Raw genomic sequence first — 25,315 nt, forward strand, 5'->3', positions numbered from 1 at the left:
TCATGACAGATTTCTGCGGGGATGTTTTGGTGATCCGGCAGAGAAATGCGCAATCATTTAATCAGCTACCGTAATCAGCTACTGTGATTGGCTAACACAGTGGTATTCCTACTGACAGACAGACTCTGGGCTGCCCACGCCTGGACCCGTACACATATACTTCATGACTTTTCGTTCCTTTCCTTCTCCGTTTGCATCGTGAGAGACCACTGGGATGCACTGTCTTGCCAAATTCCTGGCACGGATAATGAGCCCGCGGTTTTCATCCCAAAACCTTAAACCAGTCCTACCCGCATCTCTTTTTCCCTTGGAGTAGAACTTTAGCGTGATCCATGAAATATGAGCCTCAAAATCTCTCTCCAAGCGGCATCGCACGGAGAATTCGCGCAGGCAGATCTCTAGTTGCGCGGCTGGTCACACTGCTGCCGCACACGAGTAGCACAAAAGCCAAAGTGTGCAAAGCCATTTCTACACCGCAACTACTGCAATCCTTCATACAGAAATATGCTTCCTGTTAATGTCTATACCCCCGCAAGCACGCAAAATATGCTGTTTCAATCGATATGCGAATGCATATAAATTAATTCATATATATAGGCCTATACACCAGCAAACGATCAAACGGTGACTGCAGATGCGGACGCTCTGTACTGTGCACCTGACCCATAACTACAATGTTATATGTGCCATACAGCCTGTTCATGGGAAAATCATTACTAGTTCATTTCAAAAGCACAGGCTTATGTTGCATGCTTAGTGCAACCCACCTTTTCCCAGTAAATATCTAGCTGGGTAAATATAGAGAGTAGACAGGTCAAATGTTTGTGTCCTGTTAAGCAAATAAAAAAATCACAGTAATAATGATGTGGTCTGAGATTGTGAATGCATTCATATTTACCCTCAATTCCGAAAGATCCACCCGTTGTAAAATAATCATGCTTTTTTTGTTTCTTTGTTTTCAACAGGATAGAGGCTGTATATAATTTATCAGTGGGTAAAAAGGCTCACACGCAGGTCATGGTTATTCAAATCACCAGTAACAGGTTTCTTTGTGAAGCTCTAGCCTGTATCGTCATTCATATGAAAGGACAATAGTCCAATTATGTTTTTCTGCAACAGGGAGTTGGTGTAAAATGCAGTGGACCTTGGCTCTTTTTCTTCTCTGGACCGGTGCACAAACTTAACGGCTATCAATAAATCCTAGTCACCAATTTTCAACTGGCTGCAAGGAGCGGTACTACAAAGGTTTATTCCACAGTAGTAAAATGATCAAGAAAGGAAAACAATGTAAATTTAAATTAAGTTAAAACGAAACAAAACAAACCAAGCAATGATTTTATCGGCCGTGTTACATTCATGTTTCTTTCCCGCAGCTTAATTCTCAAGTCACGTCCACTGTAATATTTGTATACAAATTACTATTAGGCAAAGTTAACCGAAATCGAAGTGTTGCTAACTGGAAGTGCGACGTGATTGACTAGTCACGTTTTATCGGCATCAAGCCTTTAAACGTGGCATATGTTAAACTGAGTAATTTGGCAAACAGTACGGAGAATTAGGAAATACTTGTTGCGTACTTTTGAAGCCGCCTCCCCGTCTGAGAAGCCGCGATCCGCCGCCCCGCCGCTTGCAGGTAAGGCGCTCAGGAGCCCCGATTGCTTATTCCGTCTCAGTACGCGATTCAATATGCTGGGGTACAAATGCAGCATAAATAAAACAGCGCCGCACATTGCACCAGGGATCCGTCCTCTCAGGAGCAGACATAATTTACGACGTGCGGGGAATACGCCGCAAATATTGCTCATGCTTAATCACAGCCAAACGGCAGCGCAGATTGAATTGATCCAAGGCGCCACACGGACGCGCGCACACACACACACACACGCGCGCGCACGCACACAGACTCTCTCACTCACTCACACACACAAATATACGATCGCACACACAGGTACTCCTACAGAAATGAATGAGGCAGGAGGCTTGCCGATCGTCACTGCGCGTGGCGCGCACGTGCACGTGTGTGCATGTGCACCTTAAGTCCGTTTTCACTTTATCAGGACGGGAGGCTGTCACATCACTCCCGGGGCTTGGAGTATGTGTGTTGGTGGTGATGGTGGGGGTGGGGTTGGGGGAGCGTAGCGAGGGCAGCCGGGCACACGCGTAATCCACCTTCTGAGATGGATTACACTCTTCCGTAGCCAGGGTGTCCGAATCCCGCTGATTGACTCTCGGGAGAATCACGCGGCTGAAGTGCGGCAGCCTAGATCACAGAAATTCCCCTCCCTCAACCCCGCCCCCCCCTTTCCCCAACACCACCACCCTCACAGAAACGCCTCCATCCCCGCCAACAGTGGACTTATTGAAGACTTCTGTGGCACAACTTGAGGATAAGGCACAGGCGTGTGTGTGTGCATGTGTGTGTGTGTGCACACACGTGTGTGTGGTTACCTCCCCGGCTGCTGGGACCATGTCTGTTCTGATTGCCACTCAGCTGAAGCTGGACCTCAGCAGCTCCTCCAGAACGGTAAGGAACTCGTCTCCTCAGCGGATATGCGTTGCGCCTGCAGCGTCTCCCGGTGCCGATCCGGACGCACGGGGAGCTCACTCACTGGTGCTGCAGAGGCAGTGCGAGGCTGTACGGCGGGTGGGGATTGCAGATGTGCGAGGCTGGACGGCGGGTCGGGATTGCAGATGTGCAAGGCTGGACGGCGGGTCGGGATTGCAGATGTGCAAGGCTGGCCGTGCACAGATGCAGGTGTGCCGCCCGGCTGTCCCGTGACACCGTGCTCGGTGCCGCTCTTGGGGAAAGACACCAAAAGCGGAAAGATATCAGAAGTAGGATTTAAGGACCCCCCCCCCCAAAAAAAAATCAATGTATTTCAGTTTCACTTCAGTTTCACTTGACCTTTAATGAGAAAGTTGCCTCAGGATGGGGCTGGGGGTCAGACAGCACTCTGTTGTGCGTGTGCGATAAGTGACGTGAGTGTGATTATGGGGCACCATTTTACGAGGGTCTTGGGACGGTCAGTTATCGAAGATCACGGACAGGGCGATCACGCGCCGCCGTATAGTGAGCGATTAGATGGGATGGAGGGGAAAGAGTGACGCAGGTGATGAGTCCCGTGACTCTGCTTGTGCACGTCACACTCATCCACACCCTCAGCTCTGCCCAAATCTCACTCCTGCCAATCCTCCACCGGATCTGTCTTTCATTGTCATAGTTTGCCTGAGTTGCTCTTTGAGGGTTTCGACTCATATGCATCACACCCCGGTCAAAAAATATGCTTTAGTTGCACCTGATTCACATTAATCAGAACATAACCAGTAACTATGATGAATGTGATTTTATTCCCGAAGGCCCTGATAGATATGGATAGATGGATCTATTTTAAAAGTTTATATGGTTTGTTTTTCAGTATAAAACCAAAATGATGATGATGCTGATGATGCTGATGATGATGATGATGATGCTGCTGTCGTGCGGGTCCCTCCAGAGCGTTGGAGTTGTAGGGTTCCTGTTGTTCCCGGCGCAGGCGTGTGGGACTGCAGGAGGAGATGGAGGCGAGGTGACCACGGTTCGATTTTGCCCAGATCCACTGCTGCCTACTGATGTCCAGCGTTTGCCATCTTGCAGGTTAAAGATGAAAACTCCACAGCCTCCCTGGCAGACAGGGTCCCAGGGTGGTGGTGGGGGGGGGGGAATCTCCAAATGCAGCGAAGGCACCTACCCTTCACACATCCAGAGGGAACAAAACACCAAATCGATGGTGTTTAAACGGCAGTCACTGTATGACTGGATCACAGGTGTTTCGCTCCCTCTGTCATTCTTTCTCCTTCACATCACACACTCTCTCCACGCATTCATGTTTTTTAGTCTTTTTTTTACCCCCTTCATTTCCCTCAAGGTCTCCCGGGCTGCTTGGTAACATTCAGGACAGCCTTGAGCTCCTTTCGTAAACCTTGCATCCTAGAAAACACGCTTCAGACAATCGAGGCGCTTAGCATTAGCCGCATTAGCGGCATCGGTGCCCGGTAATTTGGGACATTTTGTCCCATGGAATTTTACAGAGGACTTACAGATGTTAAGCTCCTAGGCAGTGACACATGCCAGCTCATCGTATGCGTTTAAAGTACAGGATAAAGGCTACTCTGTCATAAGGTTACTGGTAGATATGATTTAGGGTGTAATTATTATGGGCTGGATTCTCTGAAGTGTGATTCTGTCCCCTAAGGTCTATGAACCTTGTCGTCCACAGAGCTGCTGTGGTTTATGTCTATAATGTCCACCCGAGTGTCTGCTTATCTCCCCTGGTTCCTTAATCATGGGGGGTGTTTTTAAAACGGGGGCCATGTACGTGCCAGGGATGCGCCACTGTCACACATATGCGGCTCCCGCAAGTGCAATTAGGGCAGTGCCGTCCACGGACAGTCGGGCGTCCGGGAGAGATTGCAGGCGTCGTGATCAACGCGGTGAGTGTGAGCCTGGCACGGCGGCCTGTTAGCGTAGGGGCCCATGACGGCGCCTCCTGTCTGCGGACGCGGAGATAGACGGGTAACGATAGGCGTCAGCCCCTGGCGGTACTTGTGGCTGCATGTGTATGCACGGGGGATAAGCACACAGGGTTCTCGGGGGGGGTGGGGGGTCCTCCAGTCGAGCCGCATCGATCTTCAGAAACCACAAAGTGCAGCCGCAGGCTTAATAAGAGCAGTTTTTTATTCCAGGATGGCCGTGTCGGTCCGAGCGGTCGGATAGCAGCAGCTTTTACGGTGCTGTGTGTGTGTGTGTGCCTGGGATGGCGGATACACACACGCACACGAAGCCGGCATGTTCGGCGGGACACGCTCCGTCACGCTCTCCGCATCACGGCAGATCATGCGTGTCGTATGACCCGAGCCCTCACAGCAGATCCGTGACTCCCAAGCGGACGTGTCGGTGAGGAATGTAAAGCAGGAGACCGGCACCTGTGTCAGGAACACTGGGCTGCTCTGCTCCCCTCCATCCCCAGCCCTGCCAGCTTCTGCTGATCACATTTTAATTAGCGGCTGACTGACAGCTTAAACTCCGGGTGACTTCCTGTATAATTAATGCGCTAAAACAATGAGCAGCCGCAGTGGAATAAAAACCAGCCCGTCCTGAAACTCGGGGGTCTGACCTGCCCCCCCCCCCCCCCCCCCCCCTGCGATGACCCCTCCCCCTTAAACACCTTCCCTTAAATACCAAGTACTTCAGATGCCCGGTGCCAGATACTCAATGTATTCATTTGCAGATCAACGACAAGAATTTAAATTAGCGTTACTGAAGGGTACAGATTACGGTAAAATCTCTTCTCAGCTCTTCGGGGATTCGCATGCGTAAATGTGCAGAGTAAGCAACCTGTACCTAAGTGACCGGTGTCAGCAGTCCCAGAGTGACCTTTGCATTCATCTTACCCACTGGGGATTGGGCTCCAGCTAGGTACCTGTGCAGAGTAACCCTCAGAGTGGCAGCTGGTTCGGACTGCGGACAAGTAATATGTGTGAAAAATCCTGCGTATCCTGCGTTTTTGGATGCGACCGCATCAATTAGGGGCGTCCGTGAGTAGCCGATGACCGGAGGCGGGTTATTAACATGCGTCGCTGTCAGATAATGAGCCGGGGGCCAAGCAGCAGCGGGGCTGAAATCCACTGAAAACAGCTAGAGGGGTAGTGGTGGGGGGAGGGGGGGGTGTGAGGATGCAGGGGGGTGTAGGAAAGTGCTACCTGCTTAGCAGGGCTGTCAGGTGAGAATAATTACGTTTGATAAATTATGAAACAGGCATCTGCTATAGCCATACCCTGTGGCACTGAGTATCACTGCAGCAGTGCTCACACGTGCACAGTCACACACACACACACACACACAGTGACTGGCTAGATACAGGTGTAGTTGACGAGTGAACAAAATGTCAGCTAAAGACTGACGAGTATTTTTTTTGTCACCCCACTGATGGTGGTGAAGTTTTGTCTGGATGAACGAACAAACAAACAAACAAACAAATGGCACAATTCAAATGATGCCTAAGCCAAGGTGCAAATGGAAATGCCTGTATTATTTTTGTTCGCTTTCAGCTGCGAGTCCGTCATTCTTAGCCCATGAGGAATTAGCCTAGAGCTTGATTGCTAAAAATTAAACAGAACATGAAATAAATTTTTTTGTTTGTTTGAACTGTGATATACCAGCTTGGTTTTCAGAAACTACGGCATTCGTTTAAGTCAACATCCTAATCAAAGACAGCCAATATGAGACCGTACAACGCGTAAAAGTGGCATGATGGGGGGGGGGGATGCCAAGAGGGCCACAATTAAGAAACACACGTGACTGGAATCTTGATATTTTGTGCGCATGCCGCCTACATTTGATGGTCATGCGTGTTTCAGCAACCAAACATCAGAGGCAGATTAACTTATCTGCTGACCTTAAGATGATGGCAGCACGGAGACTCAGGCGTTGCCGATTTAACTAAACCGGGAGTCTCAAACGTAAATAACCTGGGGGCTAGTGGCTAGGAGGTCTTCTCCATGGGGGCCACTTCAGCTGTTTTGTTTGAGCCGAAAGAGTAACGGGAGAATATCAAAAAAGATGGAACGTCAACAACCCGGTAATCGGCGTGTGGGGTGCCGGTGGTAGGGAAGCACAGCGAAACAAACTCATTACATTTGTGAAGTACCCTGGTCACATGGTAGGGCCCCACGGGAGCTGGGCCTGATCTACGTCCACGGACTCGGGCTGACCATGAGAGACGTTCCCTAACGCGAGCACAGGAAATAACACTGCCGAGGCCTTTATTCCGTCTGTTTTCTCATTCGTCAAACAGGAAACAAATGGCTTTGTTGAAGGGGTCCTCTGAAAATGACCTGTGTGTGTATGTGTATTGATGCTGTTTTTGTAGCGAGTGAAGCAGCCTTGAAGCACCTTCAGAACGCGACCCCAGCTGTATGGAGGAACTTATGAGTCTCCCCACGACGTGATTTATGGTTCAATATGATGACAGCAGTGTAAAGGCCACACATGGAGGAACCCAATCACCGAAAGGGTTGTGTGTGGGAGTGGGGGGGGGGGGGGCGTTAACACGTTACAACACGCCTTAGTGGGGGGGGCCAGACCCCTCAGGGACGCCTTCAGAGGATGATCGGCTTTGGGGGGGGATTGTTCTGATTCGTGATGGTCAGATTCATAGAACAGATTGTCTCGGAATGCACTGGAGCGATTCCTGCGAGGCGTGATTTGGGTCAGGATGTTTGGCTGAGGCTGGGCATCTGCAAAGAGCTTATAGAAGTGCTGGTGCACCAGGTTCTTGCGGCAGGACGTGTCTGCAGCTTCTTCCTGCAGTTCGGCTATGATGCACCAACCCTTCATGCTATCATGCTAATTACGTCGATTAGTCTTATTAATCAGTAGCTGAGTACATGATTAACGTGGCGCTGCAACCTTCCACCTCTGGGGACAGAACCTGGAATCCCCTCTCGCCATGTCTTGTGGGTTTTCGTCTAGGTAAACCTAGTTTCCACACGTAGCACAAACACATACAGTGACGTGAACAGCAACCAGTCCATGTCGTCCACCGGCCTCGTGCTGCCTCAGATAGGCTCCAGGCCCCCTGACATTCTTACCAAGATAAATGGTCAGAAGATGGATGAATTCAGCTGAAGTCTCCCCCTCAAAGGTACAACAGTAATTCCCTTTTACAGGCCTCATAAGCGGAGTTGTGGCAGCACCTGGGACTGCTGCCTTTTTTTATGACTAGATTCTCTAATTTTGCCCCATCTTTCCTCAGTCTGGCTTGCAGAGGGTCATAAATCACGCGCTATTTTCTCACCCACAATGCAGTCCACTAGATGCCGCTGCTGACCGAAAGTTAAACGTTGAGTGAAATTTATTCATACACTTTTCAAATAGAAACAGTACAAAAAGAGTAATAAAATAACTGTGCATAATTCCTAACTGGTATTCCAACAGCGGCATGCATTTTGTAATTTGGAATATGGAAGTGACTACATAGGCCACATATCTAGTGTTAAAATACTAAAGGAAAATAATTGAGGTGAGGAAGGGAAGATTGTATGCGCTGGCAAAAAAAAATGCTCATTCTTTATTTTTGCCTGGGTTTCTGCGTCAGGAATAGCTTAAGAAAGCCTGAGGCTCTTCCGGTCATTTCGGCTTCCAGCCTGCGTGGCAGAGGACAGGCACAGATATTCCCCAAATGAGGCTCGGACGGGCGGAAAACGGCAAATCTCCTGACCGCTCAAGGAGACGTTCGGAAAGCCAAAGAAAATCCGGAGGGTCAGCTTGGAGACTCTGAGGGCAAATTATGAATTCTGAACTATCAGCGTGTCGAAAAAGACTGTAGTGAGTAATTGTAACTTTTAATAGTGAGGCAGGCAGTTCTAGTCCTTGTTTCTGCAGATCAGCAACCCCCGGAGTTGTTCAGTGTCCTCTTAGTCGGATAGCGAGATTTTATTTCGGCTTGTCAACTTGTAAAATTTATTCCTGGTCCTGATTTAGTTGTAATGGCCACAAACAATATAAGGCGACATCACCTGAAATATAATTATCTGTAACAATATTTTGAACTGAAGTCTACGAAGTCTGTTTTAGGATTAGTAGACACCAGTGAGAATAGGGAAATGGTTGAAAAACGACCGATCTCACAGCCTCGTTTCATTTTCAAGCGTGCGCTACAAAGTAATAAATGTCCGTCCTTATCTTATCCCGAAGGCAAACATTCACCACGAAACGGGTGTGATAATGAATCGCAGAAGGCTGCAGTCGCCGAGAACTCGGAATGAAGCGGCGCTGAAATGGTCTCAGTCCGTATAATTTTATGGCTGATGAAATCAGCCGTCTATCCGTTTGTTTTGCTGAGGTTGTGAAACTATTTGCCATATAAGCAGGACTGGTATGTTCCTCATCTGTTATACCTCATATGATTTATTATGTTTATAATATAGTATGTTACGATATTAGACAATAAACAAGTAGGCGTGTTATTAACCATAAGAACTTATTCGTGCAGTGTTCTTGTTAAGGGACCGGGCGCTGTCCATTGTTCTGAAACCTGTCTGCGAGAACTGGAGTTTAAAATAATCTGCATGCAAGATTTTGCATTCTGTAAATCTATATTTACTACATAAGCATACAACTGCATACATCTTGCAATTGTGATATTAATTGGCTTATGCAAGATTTATATTAACTATTTGTCCGATTAAGCGGATATTTTGAGAATGTTGGTGAACGTGGTGGCTATTTACCGAGGCTTCAGCGAAAATTCAGCTGCAGTGAGTCACCCTTTTTCTCAGAGATTTGTTGTTCCTGCTCCCATCAGCTGCTGATTGCTCTGTCTTATGTCGGAGACACATTGCTCTTAATGGCTCGGCGTCTTTGGAGCGGCCCAGATCCCCTCGCACCCGCGGTCTTACTCAGGTTTTACCGCGCAGTGGCACTCCAGCACTCCTAATGACCGCTGCGGCGCCGGCGAGCAAACAGGAGCCTCAAACTACCCATGCAAAAACTGCACGGAGCTTGTTGTAATGCCGCGACCGCCCTTTGTCTAGCTGACAGACCCGCTTTGCGCTTTGATATATCTTGATTATCGCGTAGCGAGTCGAAAATCGGCGTATTTTGCAGATGACGGTCGCTGGACAGTTTGCACTGTGGTTACTTCTCATGCAGAAAACATCGTCTCAATAACACGGCTTCGCATTCCTCTCCTTCTCTATTTCTGGATATTTTTTTCTCATTATCTAAAGGAATAAAATAATAAATCTATATTACATCTGAAGTCTTTGCTACTCGATCACAACAGGGGGGCCGGAAAACTAAATCCTTTTGCCTTTTCATCGGAAGGACGGAAGGACTGTCCCCCCAACGGACTAAGCAGGAGAAACAACGTGCTTTGAATGTAGAGCAGACTTCAACTAATATTGACAGCACGGCTTTCTGCTTTTTAAGAAACAAATTACACTGAAACCTCGTACTTTATTTTTTTTCCTTTCTCTTTTCATTATTGATAATCATAATCGAACAAAGTCTACTTAATTTTAGTGTCTTTCCGGATTGCTTTGAGTACAGATTGGAGCAGCACTTTGCCAGAAACTGCTGAGAAGAAACGTGGGGAAAATATATATTATAAACGTGCCGATGAATTAGATATATGGTCATTTTTGAATTAACATTTTAAGCGAGTTATGGCTACGTTGTATCAAAGATTTACCGGGAAGATCAATACGAACAGGTCTTTCCCCAACCCGCCGGAGGCCAGTCACCTTCTCGGCGGGCAGACTGTCGAGGAGGACAGCGCCAAGAAGACTTCCCGACCCGAGCGGGACCACCGTGCCCCTTTCCAGCGCCAATCCAGGAGCGGAGCCGAGGATGAGGATGTAAGGCATCACCCGCCACCCAGTGCGCCATGCAGGTCCAGGTCGCTTATCTTTGGTGTTGGAGGTGCTGAACTAGTTGCCATTTCGTTTGTGTGTGTGTGTTGGGGGGGGGAGGACTTTGAATTTGCATAAGTTCTTTTTCTCTATATCGTATTTTTCATTCATGCCCCCCGTATTAGTAGCAACGAACGTACACGACGAAACACTGCTCTTTGCAGAAAGCATAATCACAGGCATGTTTATAAGCGGCAGAGGTCATTTAAAGGATCGCTGATCATTTTGCATTAACGTTCGTTAAACTATTTTCTGATTAGGATCAGGATTGGAGCTGGTACCCGCTCGTACTGCCTTAGTCGTTATCATCATCATCATCATCATCATCATCACCATCATCATCGATGGTCGCGAAGCCTGCGGATAGTGTAATAGGTAAACAGCTCGCAGATCTGGCGGCCTCTGTCTTCACGCCTGAAGCAGATGGCACTCCGTCCCCGGCCTTAGCAGCGCCGGTAGCTTAATTCCCCTCATCCGGCGCGTGGGAATTAAGCCCTCTCCGACAAAACTCAATTATTGCCAAGTTCTTCGGCCCAGTGGATAAAAAAAAGAATTCAACTTTTTTTTTTTTTTGCTGCACACCTGTTGAAATAACGTAAAAGAATTGCAATAGAGAAGATCTTATGACCTATTCGTTTGGACAGGGAAATTTGAGATAAGATTGCTAAAGCACGATTTTGAAATTTCATGCAATTCATAATTCCCGATAGCCTACAAGAGATATCTTTCCCGTTCTATTTCTTTATCTTCCTGTGATGAGGATTCTCTTGGCTTCTAATGCGCACATTTAACTAGGATATATCAATACCATGCGACCTTTTCTAATCGCTGCACCCGTGACTGCAGTGTCTGCAGGGGCAGTAATGCTGAGTACTTAGTCAAACTAATTGGCTGCGGTTTGACCATTTATCGTTCACGTTGTTGCTCTGTGTCCTTTTCCTGCTGCGCATTCCCTAGTGACAGGTGATTCCATCAACAGCTGTGTGTCCCGTTGAATTATTAATGTGCGTCGTGCTGGTAGTCAGTGGAGTAAAGGTCAGACCAGCCCTCTGCGTCTGATAGCTTTAGTGCCGGCGAGCACTGATGACAAACTTGTTGAATGTATTTCAGTCGCGCAAGAAAAACAACAATGTTTCTAATTGTCGTCATACCTCGGAAAAAACAAAATAATGTGGATGTTCTGTTAGAGAAAGCTGAAATTAATTGTGGTACCAAATACTATAACCCATGAAGTGCTCACGGTCTGTAGGCTACCTACCAGGGGTAGCTAATAACAGGACATTCAAATAGGATATTGCGTGAGAATTGTGGATTTACTTTTAATTTTTAATACGTGAAAGCACATTATGCATGAATGAATCACCGGAACCACATGAATATTACTCTGTTGCTGTCAGCGTGTTTTGAGATGGATACTCACACCTTCAGGCCTGATCTCATCCTCTCATCATCGTTTAGCCAAAATCAGGAGAAGTCAACCCTACCTCGTAATTACATGTTATGGTATAAAGACTTCATAGAGCCAGGTCCATATTTTGAGCAGCCTGTGCAGATTTTGCTGACTGGGGGGCTGAAACAAGTTTGGGGGGGGGGGGGGTGTTTGGAATTGTCAGTTCTCTACCTGGCTACATGCCCAATGGCAGCTAGATTGGTCCCATGATGGTGTAAAAGGGAACATTTCGCCTCTTAAGTTCCCAACAGATGCAAAGACTTTCTGCTAGATTGTTTTTCACGAGGGACCTTTTCGCTCTCAGCTGTTGTGCAATATGCCTCGGTGGCTGGGGCTCTCGTACCCTGAACCTGTAAGATCCTGAACCTGTAAGATCCTGAACCTGTGAGATGGAGGGGAGTGGGTGTCGACATCTCGGGGGGATAACAGGAGCGCCGGTGTGATCCAGGCAGACGGGGGCTGCCGACGCCACGTCCGGCTCCAGATGAGACAGCGGCATGGTGTGGTGGAGGAATGGGGGGGGGGGGGGGTCGCATTGATTCCTCCTACTTCTAATGTCACGCTGGGAATCTAATAAAGTCTCCTTAATTAGTCGTAAAAGGCCTGCTGCCGGAAATGGGCTGACATTCAGGCTTGTGGGTATTAATCCCAGGCAGTTAGATAGGTATTGACTCTCCTTTGTATGGAGTTAAAGGCAGCGGCAACCAGACGAGTCTCGCCGCAGACCACTGACACTCAGGAGCTTTCTGCCATTGTACAGGAACCTTTCAGAACAGCTAATGTTTAACAGGTGGATACAGCTGGGGGGGGGTATTGATTTAGGGTGGGTGGCCTCCATGTTATACACAAAGACTGCAGCTGGGCTTTCTGTTTTGCAAATCAAAACGCGGGAAAATAATTGCCTCCTGCTAATTGCCTCTGTTTATATTTATCGTTTTTCGTTGACTTTCTTGTTTGTAAACCTGGAAGAATCGGCAGACTTGCTGAATATTTTATGCGACAAGTCAAATTAAATTAGTGGTGGACATATATTTCACTTGGTGCCAGTTTAGGTATACCCTGATATAACCTAAGTAACCTAAACATGGCGTTCAGACATAATGGGTCTCGCTAGCAGAACAGACTGAAGCAGAATGCTATAGCCAGAGTTCATACTATCTGATCATATTAGTCCTGTCTTGTTGTTACTACATTGGCTTCCAGTTAGGTATCATATTGATTGATCCTTTTATGCTACTAATATTAACATACACAGGACTTAATCTAGAGTACTTGTGCAGCCATTTTGTTCCATACAATCCCCATTGTTTGCTTTACTCTCAAGGTTGTCTGTGTGTTCCCTGAGTGGAAAGGGCTATGTTGGTCCATAGCTATGAAGAAGTCTTCCAACAAATGTGCAGGATTCAGGCTCACTCTCAAGTCTAAGACCTATAAACATACTTGTTTAGCTTAGCTTTGAGGGACTGTAGCTCTTGGTAGTTACTCACCCCCAGCAAAGTTTATAGTCTGGGGCGTATGGCTGGGTGGGGATCGGTGTCATCGATTTTGGATGAAGGGTACAGTCAGTGCTGTCACTCTTGCATACCAATGCGGCCCCTTGTGTGGCTGGAGTGCTGGCATTCAGAGATTCCTCGTTCCTGTGTTCTCACCATCCAGTCCTTCCTACTTGTTCTGCCATAGTTAGGCCTGCCACGGCCTTGTTGCTGCATTCGTCCTGCTGTCTTTCAGTGCCATTTATCTGTTCAGCACTTGCTGATGCACCCTCCTTATCCCTTCCGCCATACTGGAGCGGAGGTCCGGATGCCAGGGGGTGCCCTACCTGCCAACCGGCTTGCCTGTGTTGCTACTCGCCTGCCGCCCGCCCGCTTGTGCCTCCCTGCCTGCATACCGTCTGCCTGAGCCACCTCTCCTACCCATTTTCCTGCCTCGCTGACTACCTGCCTGCCTTTCTGTGCCATCCTGCTGTTCTGCCAGGACTTACTTTACCCTAAAATTATGTAAGATGATACTGCCCAGTGCCAACCAATGGGGGATGGGCTTCCCTCTTGAGTTCCCCCATGAAAAACTCCTCTAAGGGGGTTTATCCTTGCCGCTGTCGCCTCAGACTTAATCTCTGTGGACCTTGGGCCCGGGACTCTGTAAAGTGCTTTGGGACGATGCTCCTTGTCAACATTTGAGTTTGAACATGCAGGAATTCCTACTATTACTGCTGAATCAGTCATTAAGAGCTAATATATGATCTCGGCAACAACCATGTGGAGAGTTGATCTGATTTATCAGCCCTGAATCTGGAATGCAGATGAACCGGCTAGGTCGTGTTGGTCACCCAGCCGAAAGGGAGTATCTCCGTGCGTCCCTCAGCGGTAGAGAGTCATCTTGGCCAAACTCACTCGAGTTGCCGAAGAACAGATGCGGAGCTAAACATCAGAAGGACTCTCGAAAGATGAGAGAGCCGAGAACGGAATCAGTATCACCAGAGCAGCACCGTAACAAAGAGGTAGGGGAGGAAGGACCTCAAGAATTGGGAGATGGCGAAAGAGCACAAACAGAGCCCTTTATAGGGAGGACTGCAGACACATCTGCAATGTGGAAGGGTCTCGCCGCATTGCAAACCCCCAAGGACTTCCTGAGTATCACTCAAGTATGCCCAGATGGCGGGATCTAGAATTGGGCTACCCATGGCCTCGGCCAACAGAAACCTGCAATTCTCCAGCTGCTGTACAGCTGTAACGCCTTTCTGAGCAGACCCGAGCCAGCCGTGCACTTGTCGACCTCAGCATGTCGTACACAGTAGCCCCCGTCTTTGAAGTGGCTCACTGGTACTCTCGTCGTTTGTTGACTTCCAGCGTAGCCAGCAGACAAGCCCCGGCTTGCTGCAGCTGTTGCTTCAATAGGAACTCTCGGTTGCCATGGTTTCAGGGCGGAAAGGGTAGGGGTAGGTCGCCTCGTGACAGAGGCAGTGGGCTCCCTGAGACAGAGACGGTTATCGATTGACTGCATTCAAGTCAAGTTGGCAGCAGAAATAGATGACAATGCATTTGCATGCTTAGCCTGTCTGTGCATGTGGATTCACAAGGCGGAGGATGCGCGGCTGAGAAAGGTCACCCTGAAAAGTGAACGATTGTTTCTTCGATGCCCATCTCAGCTGGACCAGTCAGAATTTAGAATGTGAACCCCAACCCTGAGGGGAAATCTTGGCAGCCAATCAATCATGCTCCCAGCCAATTTGTTAGCAGGCCATCAATCACGTTATGGGCCACACCCACAAGTGCAGTTAGCCCACCAATCACATTTCCAGCCACTCCCATGACTGTCAGCCACATACCAATCAAACTCCCAGATACCCCCACGGCAGCTGGCAGCCCACCAGTCATATTCCCTACCACACAAATTTACAGCCACTCACAGAACTGTTACAGCTCACCAGTTACATTTCAGACAATACCCAGGATGACACAAATTTATGTATGAAATGGATATGCAGTTTTAGGTTTTTTTTTTTATTCATATACCTTTCAGGTTTTTGGCATATTTTATGAATGTTGCTACATGATGTTGTTACTTTCTCAAGATTGTGGCAATGACCCACTTTACAGCCCCCCCCCCCCCCCCCCCAAGCTTTTTCATTGAGTGTTTTCTGAAGGGAGGTTTACCTTTGTTGCGTTAGTTCTGCTACAGATACATGGTTATTTTACATTCAGCTCTGTAGGAAGTATCATTATGTCCCTTTGTTTGGGGCACATGTAGGGTCTGTCATGCACATGTAAGGTCACTCTCCTTGTCTGGGTGTCTGAGTTCTGCCTCGTGAGCGCGAAGCCTTTTTTCCGTTGACATTTTATGCAGTATCTCCTGATGGCCACTAGAGGCTATCGTACTCCAGGTGCTCCGGTAAAAACCTCCGAGTAACCTGAAACACCGCCAGTCAAGTGGGGAAGTCTGATGGGAGTTTGGCGTGGAGAGGCCAGAGGAGTTTAGGAGAGACTGGGTCGATTCTGTTGGTTGTAGATAGTAAACAAACAAACAAATCCAGCCGCAGGCCCCTTAACAGGATTCCGCCGAGGATGCTCGGGCTCAGAATTTCCAGACAGCCCGCTGCTGGGGGAGTTTACTGACCCGGTCTTGGTGTGCATGACGAGGCAAGATCGATCCTCCTGCACCGCTTGTACAGAATCCTGCTCATTCGGTGGTTGACAGCAGGCATTAACCATGTTGACAAATCACATCGGTGCTGAACGTCAGGGAAAAAGGAAACGCGGTAATTAAAGGAAACAGTAAAAGATGAGGGGGCGATGGCAGCTCGCGTGGGGGGAACGCGTCTTTCCCGGGTACTCGTTTATTGACAGAACAAACGAACCGCGCTGGTGTCTCGCAAACTCCCCATTTATGCTGTCTGTCAGTCACTCTGATGCTTCTTCACCCCCCATTGCGGGGGGTGGGGGGGGGGGGGGTGAAGTGGGTCGCCGTGACGACGGCAAAGCATCACTGTAGGTGATGTGCGAGTCCGTCAAAGTCACCGCCGTGCTGAGCAGGACCCCGCTATTCTGTATAAATAATATTTTACGATTTTACTTCCCGTTGCGCTACAACGCACATATCTGTCAGTAGAGGGCAGAATATTCTCACAACTGGAAAAAGTCAAATCATTTCCACATAATGCATGTCGCTTCTGTTTTGAGGAGAAATAAATAAAGTTCAATTTCAGTTTGACTACCACATAATATAATTAAGTGCCAGTGTTTTGTGCAGCATTACTGGTGCCTTCATATAGCACTGTGCGCTTAAAACATTTATAGTCTAATAAATAGTGCGTGCCTCCATCCATCTTCCAAATGTATATCATGGTCAAGGTTGTGGCAGCCTGGAGCTGGGGAATACCCTGGGTGGGATACGAGGTCATCGCAGGGCACAGGGCTGACACCCGGGGAATACCCTGGATGGGATACGAGGTCATCGCAGGGCACAGGGCTGACACCCGGGGAATACCCTGGATGGGATACGAGGTCATCGCAGGGCACAGGGCTGACACCCGGGGAATACCCTGGGTGGGATACGAGGTCATCGCAGGGCACAGGGCTGACACCCGGGGAATACCCTGGATGGGATACGAGGTCATCGCAGGGCACAGGGCTGACACCCGGGGAATACCCTGGATGGGATACGAGGTCATCGCAGGGCACAGGGCTGACACCCGGGGAATACCCTGGGTGGGATACGAGGTCATCGCAGGGCACAGGGCTGACACCCGGGGAATACCCTGGATGGGATACGAGGTCATCGCAGGGCACAGGGCTGACACCCGGGGAATACCCTGGGTGGGATACGAGGTCATCGCAGGGCACAGGGCTGACACCCGGGGAATACCCTGGGTGGGATACGAGGTCATCGCAGGGCACAGGGCTGACACCCGGGGAATACCCTGGATGGGATACGAGGTCATCGCAGGGCACAGGGCTGACACCCGGGGAATACCCTGGATGGGATACGAGGTCATCGCAGGGCACAGGGCTGACACCCGGGGAATACCCTGGGTGGGATACGAGGTCATCGCAGGGCACAGGGCTGACACCCGGGGAATACCCTGGATGGGATACGAGGTCATCGCAGGGCACAGGGCTGACACCCGGGGAATACCCTGGGTGGGATACGAGGTCATCGCAGGGCACAGGGCTGACACCCGGGGAATACCCTGGATGGGATACGAGGTCATCGCAGGGCACAGGGCTGACACCCGGGGAATACCCTGGGTGGGATACGAGGTCATCGCAGGGCACAGGGCTGACACCCGGGGAATACCCTGGGTGGGATACGAGGTCATCGCAGGGCACAGGGCTGACACCCGGGGAATACCCTGGGTGGGATACGAGGTCATCGCAGGGCACAGGGCTGACACCCGGGGAATACCCTGGGTGGGATACGAGGTCATCGCAGGGCACAGGGCTGACACCCGGGGAATACCCTGGGTGGGATACGAGGTCATCGCAGGGCACAGGGCTGACACCCGGGGAATACCCTGGATGGGATACGAGGTCATCGCAGGGCACAGGGCTGAAACACTGGGAATACCCTGGATGGGATACGAGGTCATTGCAGAGCATACACACTCAGAAACACACAGTTTGGATAATTGAAGGAGAACTATTTGCTGAACTACATGTTCTTGAACTGCAGAGGGAATCTGGACTGGCCAAAGGAAACAAACAATAAGCCTGCATCTAAAATGGGGGGAAACTCTCGCACATGGGGGGGGGGGGGGAGGGTGTTTAATAAGTTTAGCCATTTTCAGATGAAATCAAATGTCAGGGGTCGTTTTAATAGGTGTGGCTTTAAAGTATATAGTTTATTTTTGGAAGTTACACAAACCCTCCTCCCCAAACCCCCAGCGTTCCTATGGACTGGGGGTTGGGACCTTCTCATTTCGAATACATGCATTGGTCATGATCAGGTTTGGGAGACCTATACAGGTATACTCAGCTGGGATACTGTACACGTATACTCAGTATGGAAAATAAGTAGATGCACTCATGTGGTGTACTAAACAAGTATACTCCATTGGGAAAATAAATATACAGATTCAGTGGGGATACTAAACAGGTATACTAAGTGGGGATACTAAGCTAGTATACTCAGTGGAGACAGTGTACAAGTATACTCAGTAGGGAAAATAAGTAGATATACTCTGCTGAAATACTAAGCAGGATTAAGTTAGTTTGGAAAATGAGTATTCATACTCATTTGGGATAATAAATGGTTATACTCAGTGGAGATACTAAGCAGGTATACTCAGTTGGTATACTAAGCAGGTATACTCAGTGGGGATGCTAAGCAGGTAGACTCAGTTGGTATACTAAGCAGGTATACTCAGTGGGGATGCTAAGCAGGTAGACTCAGTTGGTATACTAAGCAGGTATACTCAGTGGGGATGCTAAGCAGGTAGACTCAGTTGGTATACTAAGCAGGTGTACTCGGTGGGGATGCTAAGCAGGTAGACTCAGTTGGTATACTAAGCAGGTATACTCGGTGGGGATGCTAAGCAGGTAGACTCAGTTGGTATACTAAGCAGGTATACTCAGTGGGGATGCTAAGCAGGTAGACTCAGTTGGTATACTAAGCAGGTATACTCTGTGGGGATGCTAAGCAGGTAGACTCAGTTGGTATACTAAGCAGGTATACTCAGTGGGGATGCTAAGCAGGTAGACTCAGTTGGTATACTAAGCAGGTATACTCAGTGGGGATGCTAAGCAGGTAGACTCAGTTGGTATACTAAGCAGGTATACTCAGTGGGGATGCTAAGCAGGTAGACTCAGTTGGTATACTAAGCAGGTATACTCAGTGGGGATGCTAAGCAGGTAGACTCAGTTGGTATACTAAGCAGGTATACTCAGTGGGGATGCTAAGCAGGTAGACTCAGTTGGTATACTAAGCAGGTATACTCAGTGGGGATGCTAAGCAGGTAGACTCAGTTGGTATACTAAGCAGGTATACTCAGTGGGGATGCTAAGCAGGTAGACTCAGTTGGTATACTAAGCAGGTATACTCAGTGGGGATGCTAAGCAGGTAGACTCAGTTGGTATACTAAGCAGGTATACTCAGTGGGGATGCTAAGCAGGTAGACTCAGTTGGCATACTAAGCAGGTATACTCAGTGGGGATGCTAAGCAGGTGTACTCAGTTGGTATACTAAGCAGGTATACTCAGTGGGGATGCTAAGCAGGTGTACTGCCTGCCAGGCTCCTTTAGCAGGTCCCCTGAGATTCAGGTCACAGACGTCGTGGGAGAAGGGAGGGGTTTCTCTCGGCATGGTGATGGCCTGACTCACATTCTAAATGTGGGAGCAGAAGGCCATTTAATTAGTATAGGTAAACTGTGTCATGCACAGTTGATTTCACACAGGTGGATTAATGGTTGTTTTGCCTCCTGTGGTGTGTATGCTTTTGGGGGGGGGGGGGGGATCATGCCCCTTGTTCTGAAAGCTGATCACACATCATAGCATCATAGCATGTCCCTTAGGCCTGACAGCCAAAAGCAGTCCCCACAATGGAACATTCCTCATCATTGCAGTGCCATGCTCGGTTGGCAGGCTGACGAACCCCGAGTCGCATTTGTTTTTTGCAGGTTCTTTTTGTCCCGAGATGAATGGTGGAGCCGAGTAATGAACTGCGTGACTTGTGAGGATCTACTGACGGCTGCCACCGTCTGATTGGTGCCTTTCTGTCCTTCTCCAGCCACCCTTAGTGCTGTTTTTTTCACCTCCCTTCATACACATTTGTTCATCTCCACACTGTCTCTGCACTTAAACACCATTTCTTAAAAGTAGGGGGCAAAATTCATACAAAAGGGCCAACCTTAATATTAGCCAATGATATGTGTTCAACAGGGGAGTGACAGAAGAGTCAGCACTTCACCGACCAATCAGCTTTCAGGTGGGGCCAGTGCCTCTCTAACCCCACCCATCTCTAACCCCTGGACTTGGGTCCCTGGTGCCCTTTCACTGAAGTCCTAACTTTGATTGCTCTCTCTCAGCATGTGTGTGCATGTGTTTCGTCAGCTCAGTCCGAATCTTTGTGCTAAATTCCAACCTGAACAGCTGCACTGGGGTCTGATGTCTGAGTCCATTAACAACCTCTCTCCCTGCCTAACTGTTAAAGCCCAGTGAAGCAGCCATTGTTGGATACGGGTTCAAATGCGGAAGTCCTGTTGTACCTGTGAGGATTCTATTTCTATTAATAAAATGTCAGATATGTGCATCGCTCTGTTTGGAAAGGTCAGCAAAGCTTATCAGTCAGTGAACACGGGTGGCAGATTTGAATCCGGACCAGGCTGATATTCTGATATTGCAAGACGGATGCAATTCAAACAAAGAAAGACGTGGACATGGTGGATGGAGCCTCAGGAGCAGATTTCAACCAGCAACGCCAGGGTTCGAGGTGACAGTGCTGTTCAGTGCCAAATGGCCAACTTTCGGCAAAGCCTTCAGAAAAGCTTTATGCTGAGCTTGCTGTGGTATGCATGAGTGTTAATAAATGAAATTATTTCTCAAAGTCCTTCCTAAAATCTGCACGCTAGATTTCATCTATCGATTTCATAGATTCATTATATGATAAATGTACTTATATTAAAGGGGTGGGTCTTGCATAAATTAATATTTAATTAGAGGGCAGACCAAATGCATGACCTGCATGCTTCTGCTTTGAGCTACGCCGTGCCTTTAAGAGTGGCACCGGGCAAACACTTTGGGCCTCGCGGTGGATTCGTTGCAGCTACCTCGGCTGCCTCTGTGTCTCCTTGGCCAAGAGAGTCAGCCAGTTCTCTTTCCAGGCCCCGGGCTCCCCTCAGATCGCAGGTACACTTTCCCCCCGACACACATGCATCTCGCGGAGCTCGACTTCAACCCCGACATCGCAGAACAGCTCGGCTACCAGGAAGCACAGCAGATCAGAGCGTATCGGAGCGTATCAGCCCTCTCTTTGCCAGGTCACAGCTGTACAGGTTTTCCTGCAATCATTCTAACAGGGAATAGATGTTCTGCAGCATGTATGGTGCTTTTTACTCTAGACAGAAATTTCACTGACATTTGCACTAATCCAGTAATACTGTACCATTAGAGATTTTGGGCCCCATTGTTTTAAGTCCCAAACCCAGACCGATCCAACTATGTTCCAGATTTTTTGGGGCCCCTCTCTCCCCTCCTTTCCAGACCCCCTGCATTAATGGCTAATGGCTAATCACTGTCTTTTGGTCATGCTTGTAGCATGGTTTTATGGTTGTTTTTAAAAGGGATGATATGAAGTCTGTGAATGTCAGTAGAAGATGAGCTTTTCTCGCGCTAAACTGTAGTTTTACCGGATCTGTTTGAATGCAGAGTGTGGATGTAGTGACTGTCCAAAATCAGCCACTCGGCTGGAGGGCTCGCTATGTCTGTTCACTAAACATAAGTAACTTGAGGTCCACAACGAATTAATCTTTGGGTAATAGCGATACTATGAAAGGCTACAACATATAACCACGTGAGGGTTAATATAGCTACATGGCATGTTAGCGGTAAAAACCGCCTGATCTCCCCGCCACCTCGCCTCCTGCCCCGCTGCCCCTATGGCTTTGTATGGTTTTCCTGTCGCCCCCGTGCCGCCGTGACCTGTACCCTACTTAGCCCACACTGCCACCTACTGTCAACCACCACACAACATAATAACGAATGGCTCCCACAGTAGATATTGAAGTGACATCTTGGAGGCTTTGATCTTTTTAAAAAACGTAGATCTAGTAATGAATTACTACTATGGAAAGTTTCATACTGTGTACTAAACTGCAGTCTGTTTACTGTAACAGCAGCTTGGCATTTAAATGCCCCATGTGACTTTATTATCACTGTCTAATTGTCAGTGAATTACTGCAATCTAAATAGAATTTTCTTAATTCTTCGTTTTTTTTGCTATTTTTATGCATGACATTGAGCTAAAGCAAACTGTGGGAAGAGTACAGAAGCTGTAACAAGTGTGATATTTAGACCAATACAGTAAAGAAGTAGGAGTTACTATTCACTAGGGTGGTAGCAACTGAAGGGTCATACACACTGAGGCCCAGCAGCGGGAATCCTGCAGTTAAGGTTCTGGCAGCTTATCAGTCTGGTCCAGATCCACAAACAAACGGGTTCTGATCTCTTCCACTGAGGGCTTCAGTGAGGCAGACTGCCACCAACTATGAACGTGTGACAATCAGCAGAACGTCATCGCTGACTCACAGAAGCAGCTGATTGCGATGGCTTCATTTAAAATGTTGTGTTCGACGGAGAGATGCATTATGGGAAAGCGTGCACCCCCACCTGCCGGAAGGGAGTCGCCATAACATAAATAAGACATGAAAATTACAGCTTTGGATATGAGTAACACCACAATACCATATGAAACACTACAGTATCCATGAGCTGTCCCCAATGGTGCTGGTGGCCTGGTTCCTGGTTCAGTCTCACCATAAATAATCCCAAAACATGGCAGAAATGTGCTTTTTATGCTCAATCTATTTGCCCATCATTTGCCATTTGCTCTTTGTTGCATTTCTGCAATATATTTCTGTTTGAGCTAGTCCTAGTTTCTGTGTGTTTTAGCTAGGCCTGGTTTCTGTGTGTTTTAGCTAGGCCTGGTTTGTGCATGTTATAGCTAGGCCTGGTTTCTGTGTGTTTTAGCTAGGCCTGCATTCTGTGTGTTTTAGCTAGGCCTGGTTTCTGTGTGTTTTAGCTAGGCCTGCATTCTGTGTGTTTTAGTTAGGCCTAGTTTCGGTGTGTTTTAGCTAGGCCTGGTTTCTGTGTGTTTTAGCTAGGCCTGGTTTCTGTGTTTTCTAGCTAGGCCTAGTTTCTGTGTGTTTTAGCTAGGCCTAGTTTCTGTGTGTTTTAGCTAGGCCTGGTTTCTGTGTGTTTTAGCTAGGCCTAGTTTCTGTGTTTTCTAGCTAGGCCTAGTTTCTGTGTTTTCTAGCTAGGCCTAGTTTCTGTGTGTTTTAGCTAGGCCTAGTTTCTGTGTGTTTTAGCTAGGCCTGGTTTCTGTGTGTTTTAGCTAGGCCTAGTTTCTGTGTGTTTTAGCTAGGCCTGGTTTCTGTGTGTTTTAGCTAGGCCTAGTTTCTGTGTTTTCTAGCTAGGCCTAGTTTCTGTGTTTTCTAGCTAGGCCTAGTTTCTGTGTTTTCTAGCTAGGCCTGGTTTCTGTGTGTTTTAGCTAGGCCTGGTTTCTGTGTGTTTTAGCTAGGCCTAGTTTCTGTGTTTTCTAGCTAGGCCTAGTTTCTGTGTTTTCTAGCTAGGCCTGGTTTCTGTGTGTTTTAGCTACACCTAGTTTCTGTATGTTTCAGCTAGGCCTGGTTTGTGCGTATTTTTGCTAGGCCTATTTTCTGCGTGTTTCAGCTAGGCCTGGTTTGTGCGTATTTTTGCTAGGCCTATTTTCTGCGTGTTTCAGCTAGGCCTGGTTTGTGCGTATTTTTGCTAGGCCTATTTTCTGCGTGTTTCAGCTAGGCCTGGTTTGTGCATGTTTTAGCTAGGCCTAGTTTCTGCATATTTTAGCTAGGCCTGGAGACAGTACAGTTACAAAGAGCCATATTCCCACCCTCATTAAAAGTATTCACACCCATCCTTCCCTATTCTTGTTTATATATTTGCATGGAAAAGGTGTGTTTTTTCCTTTTCCCTCATACCCCATGGGAGATATGAAATTAATATTCAGAGCGCTGTTTGCTGCAAACTGTGTATTGGGGGCTGGGAAATGTTCATACACTGTGGCTCCCTGAGAATAAGCGATTGCAGTGTGTTATGTCACGTCAGCGTGAAAGGTGAACATGTGCACTAACAGATACCCTCCTGGTAATGTGCTGTCAACTAATTTTGCCCTTTGCCAAACTGGAAGTTCTCAGCTTGCAATATTTTTCAGTGAATCATTTTCTGCCTTTCATCATGCCCTACTTTAAAGATGCATGATACTTCGATTAACATATCAGTATCAGCCGTCATTCGTTAAAGATACCGACATTGATCCGGTGTGTCAATCTTGATATTGCCAACTGATATTTAGATTTTAGTCAATATTCAAAGTTAGTAGAGTTGTTTTTTTCCATCTGCTGTTATGCTGATATTAAGTGCCGATGTAGTTCAAAATCGACCAGCGATAATTCAGAATTTCCACATCTTTGCTCCGCTGCCCCTCTTCATACTGCATTTTTATGGTTGTCCTGGTCCTTCACTTCAATTCAGGCGGTGCTTCTCCAGAGAACAGATGGAGGCCACTTCCACATTCCTCTCATGAAGACGAGCTGCAGTTCACAGTTTTGAGCTACCCTGCTCCATTATTAAACGGGAAGGGTCATGTGACATCGCAGACGTTTCAGTCTTCGGGCAAGTGCTTGTATCCCATGGAGATGCTCCCGCGGCCAGATCGCGGTTCTCTGGCATCTGGGGTGGAGGATTCTGCAATTCGATGGAAGCAACCTTGCGGGATCAGAATACCGGCCTTCAAGCAAATGAGAAGCCTGTCACGTTATTCTCAAGATGATTTATACAGCTCATCAGTCTGCAGCCATCATACCTCCCGCTGATGTCTACATCATGGAAGCACTTTCCCCTATGTTCATCATGCTCATCTGTGCCATTTGGTTAATTATTAAATATTATTATATGCATATTTTAATTCTATATATTATGAATATTATTATTTATCGAGCAGACTAAATCGCTCAAGAGTGTAGAAGTGTTGGCAAATTCCACACATTTCCCATAATTCAAATTGCACTGAAACTAAATATTTGCGTGTTAAGTAACTAGCAGCTATGGATGTAGCCGACACCGAGAAGCGTGTTTTCATGCACGCATGAAGCAAATACATTTGCGTAACTCTAGTCATCAAAGTCATAACCTGCTGTGAAGGGCGACCGATGCAGCGATAGTGGG

At 47.9% G+C, this 25,315-nt stretch overlaps 1 protein-coding gene across 3 annotated transcripts in view; it reads left to right on the plus strand.

The window, feature by feature from the left end:
• Window positions 1–25,315, plus strand: part of LOC111845952 (A-type potassium channel modulatory protein DPP6-like) — a 114,368-nt gene that overhangs the window by 16,132 nt on the left and 72,921 nt on the right. Inside the window, exon 1 of one of the 3 annotated variants that reach the window (XM_023815725.2) lies at window positions 2,397–2,524. The exons of 1 other annotated variant lie outside the window; for it this stretch is intronic. In XM_023815725.2, the coding sequence (XP_023671493.1) occupies window positions 2,468–2,524 (57 nt within the window). In that variant the 5' untranslated portion in view covers window positions 2,397–2,467. Of the gene's footprint in view, window positions 1–2,396; window positions 2,525–9,317; window positions 10,399–25,315 lie in introns of those variants that run through there. One more of the 3 variants, XM_023815722.2, reaches the window with a different exon arrangement.

This window comes from Paramormyrops kingsleyae, chromosome 4 (assembly GCF_048594095.1).
Source record: "Paramormyrops kingsleyae isolate MSU_618 chromosome 4, PKINGS_0.4, whole genome shotgun sequence".
Classification (NCBI taxonomy): Eukaryota; Metazoa; Chordata; class Actinopteri; order Osteoglossiformes; family Mormyridae; genus Paramormyrops; species Paramormyrops kingsleyae.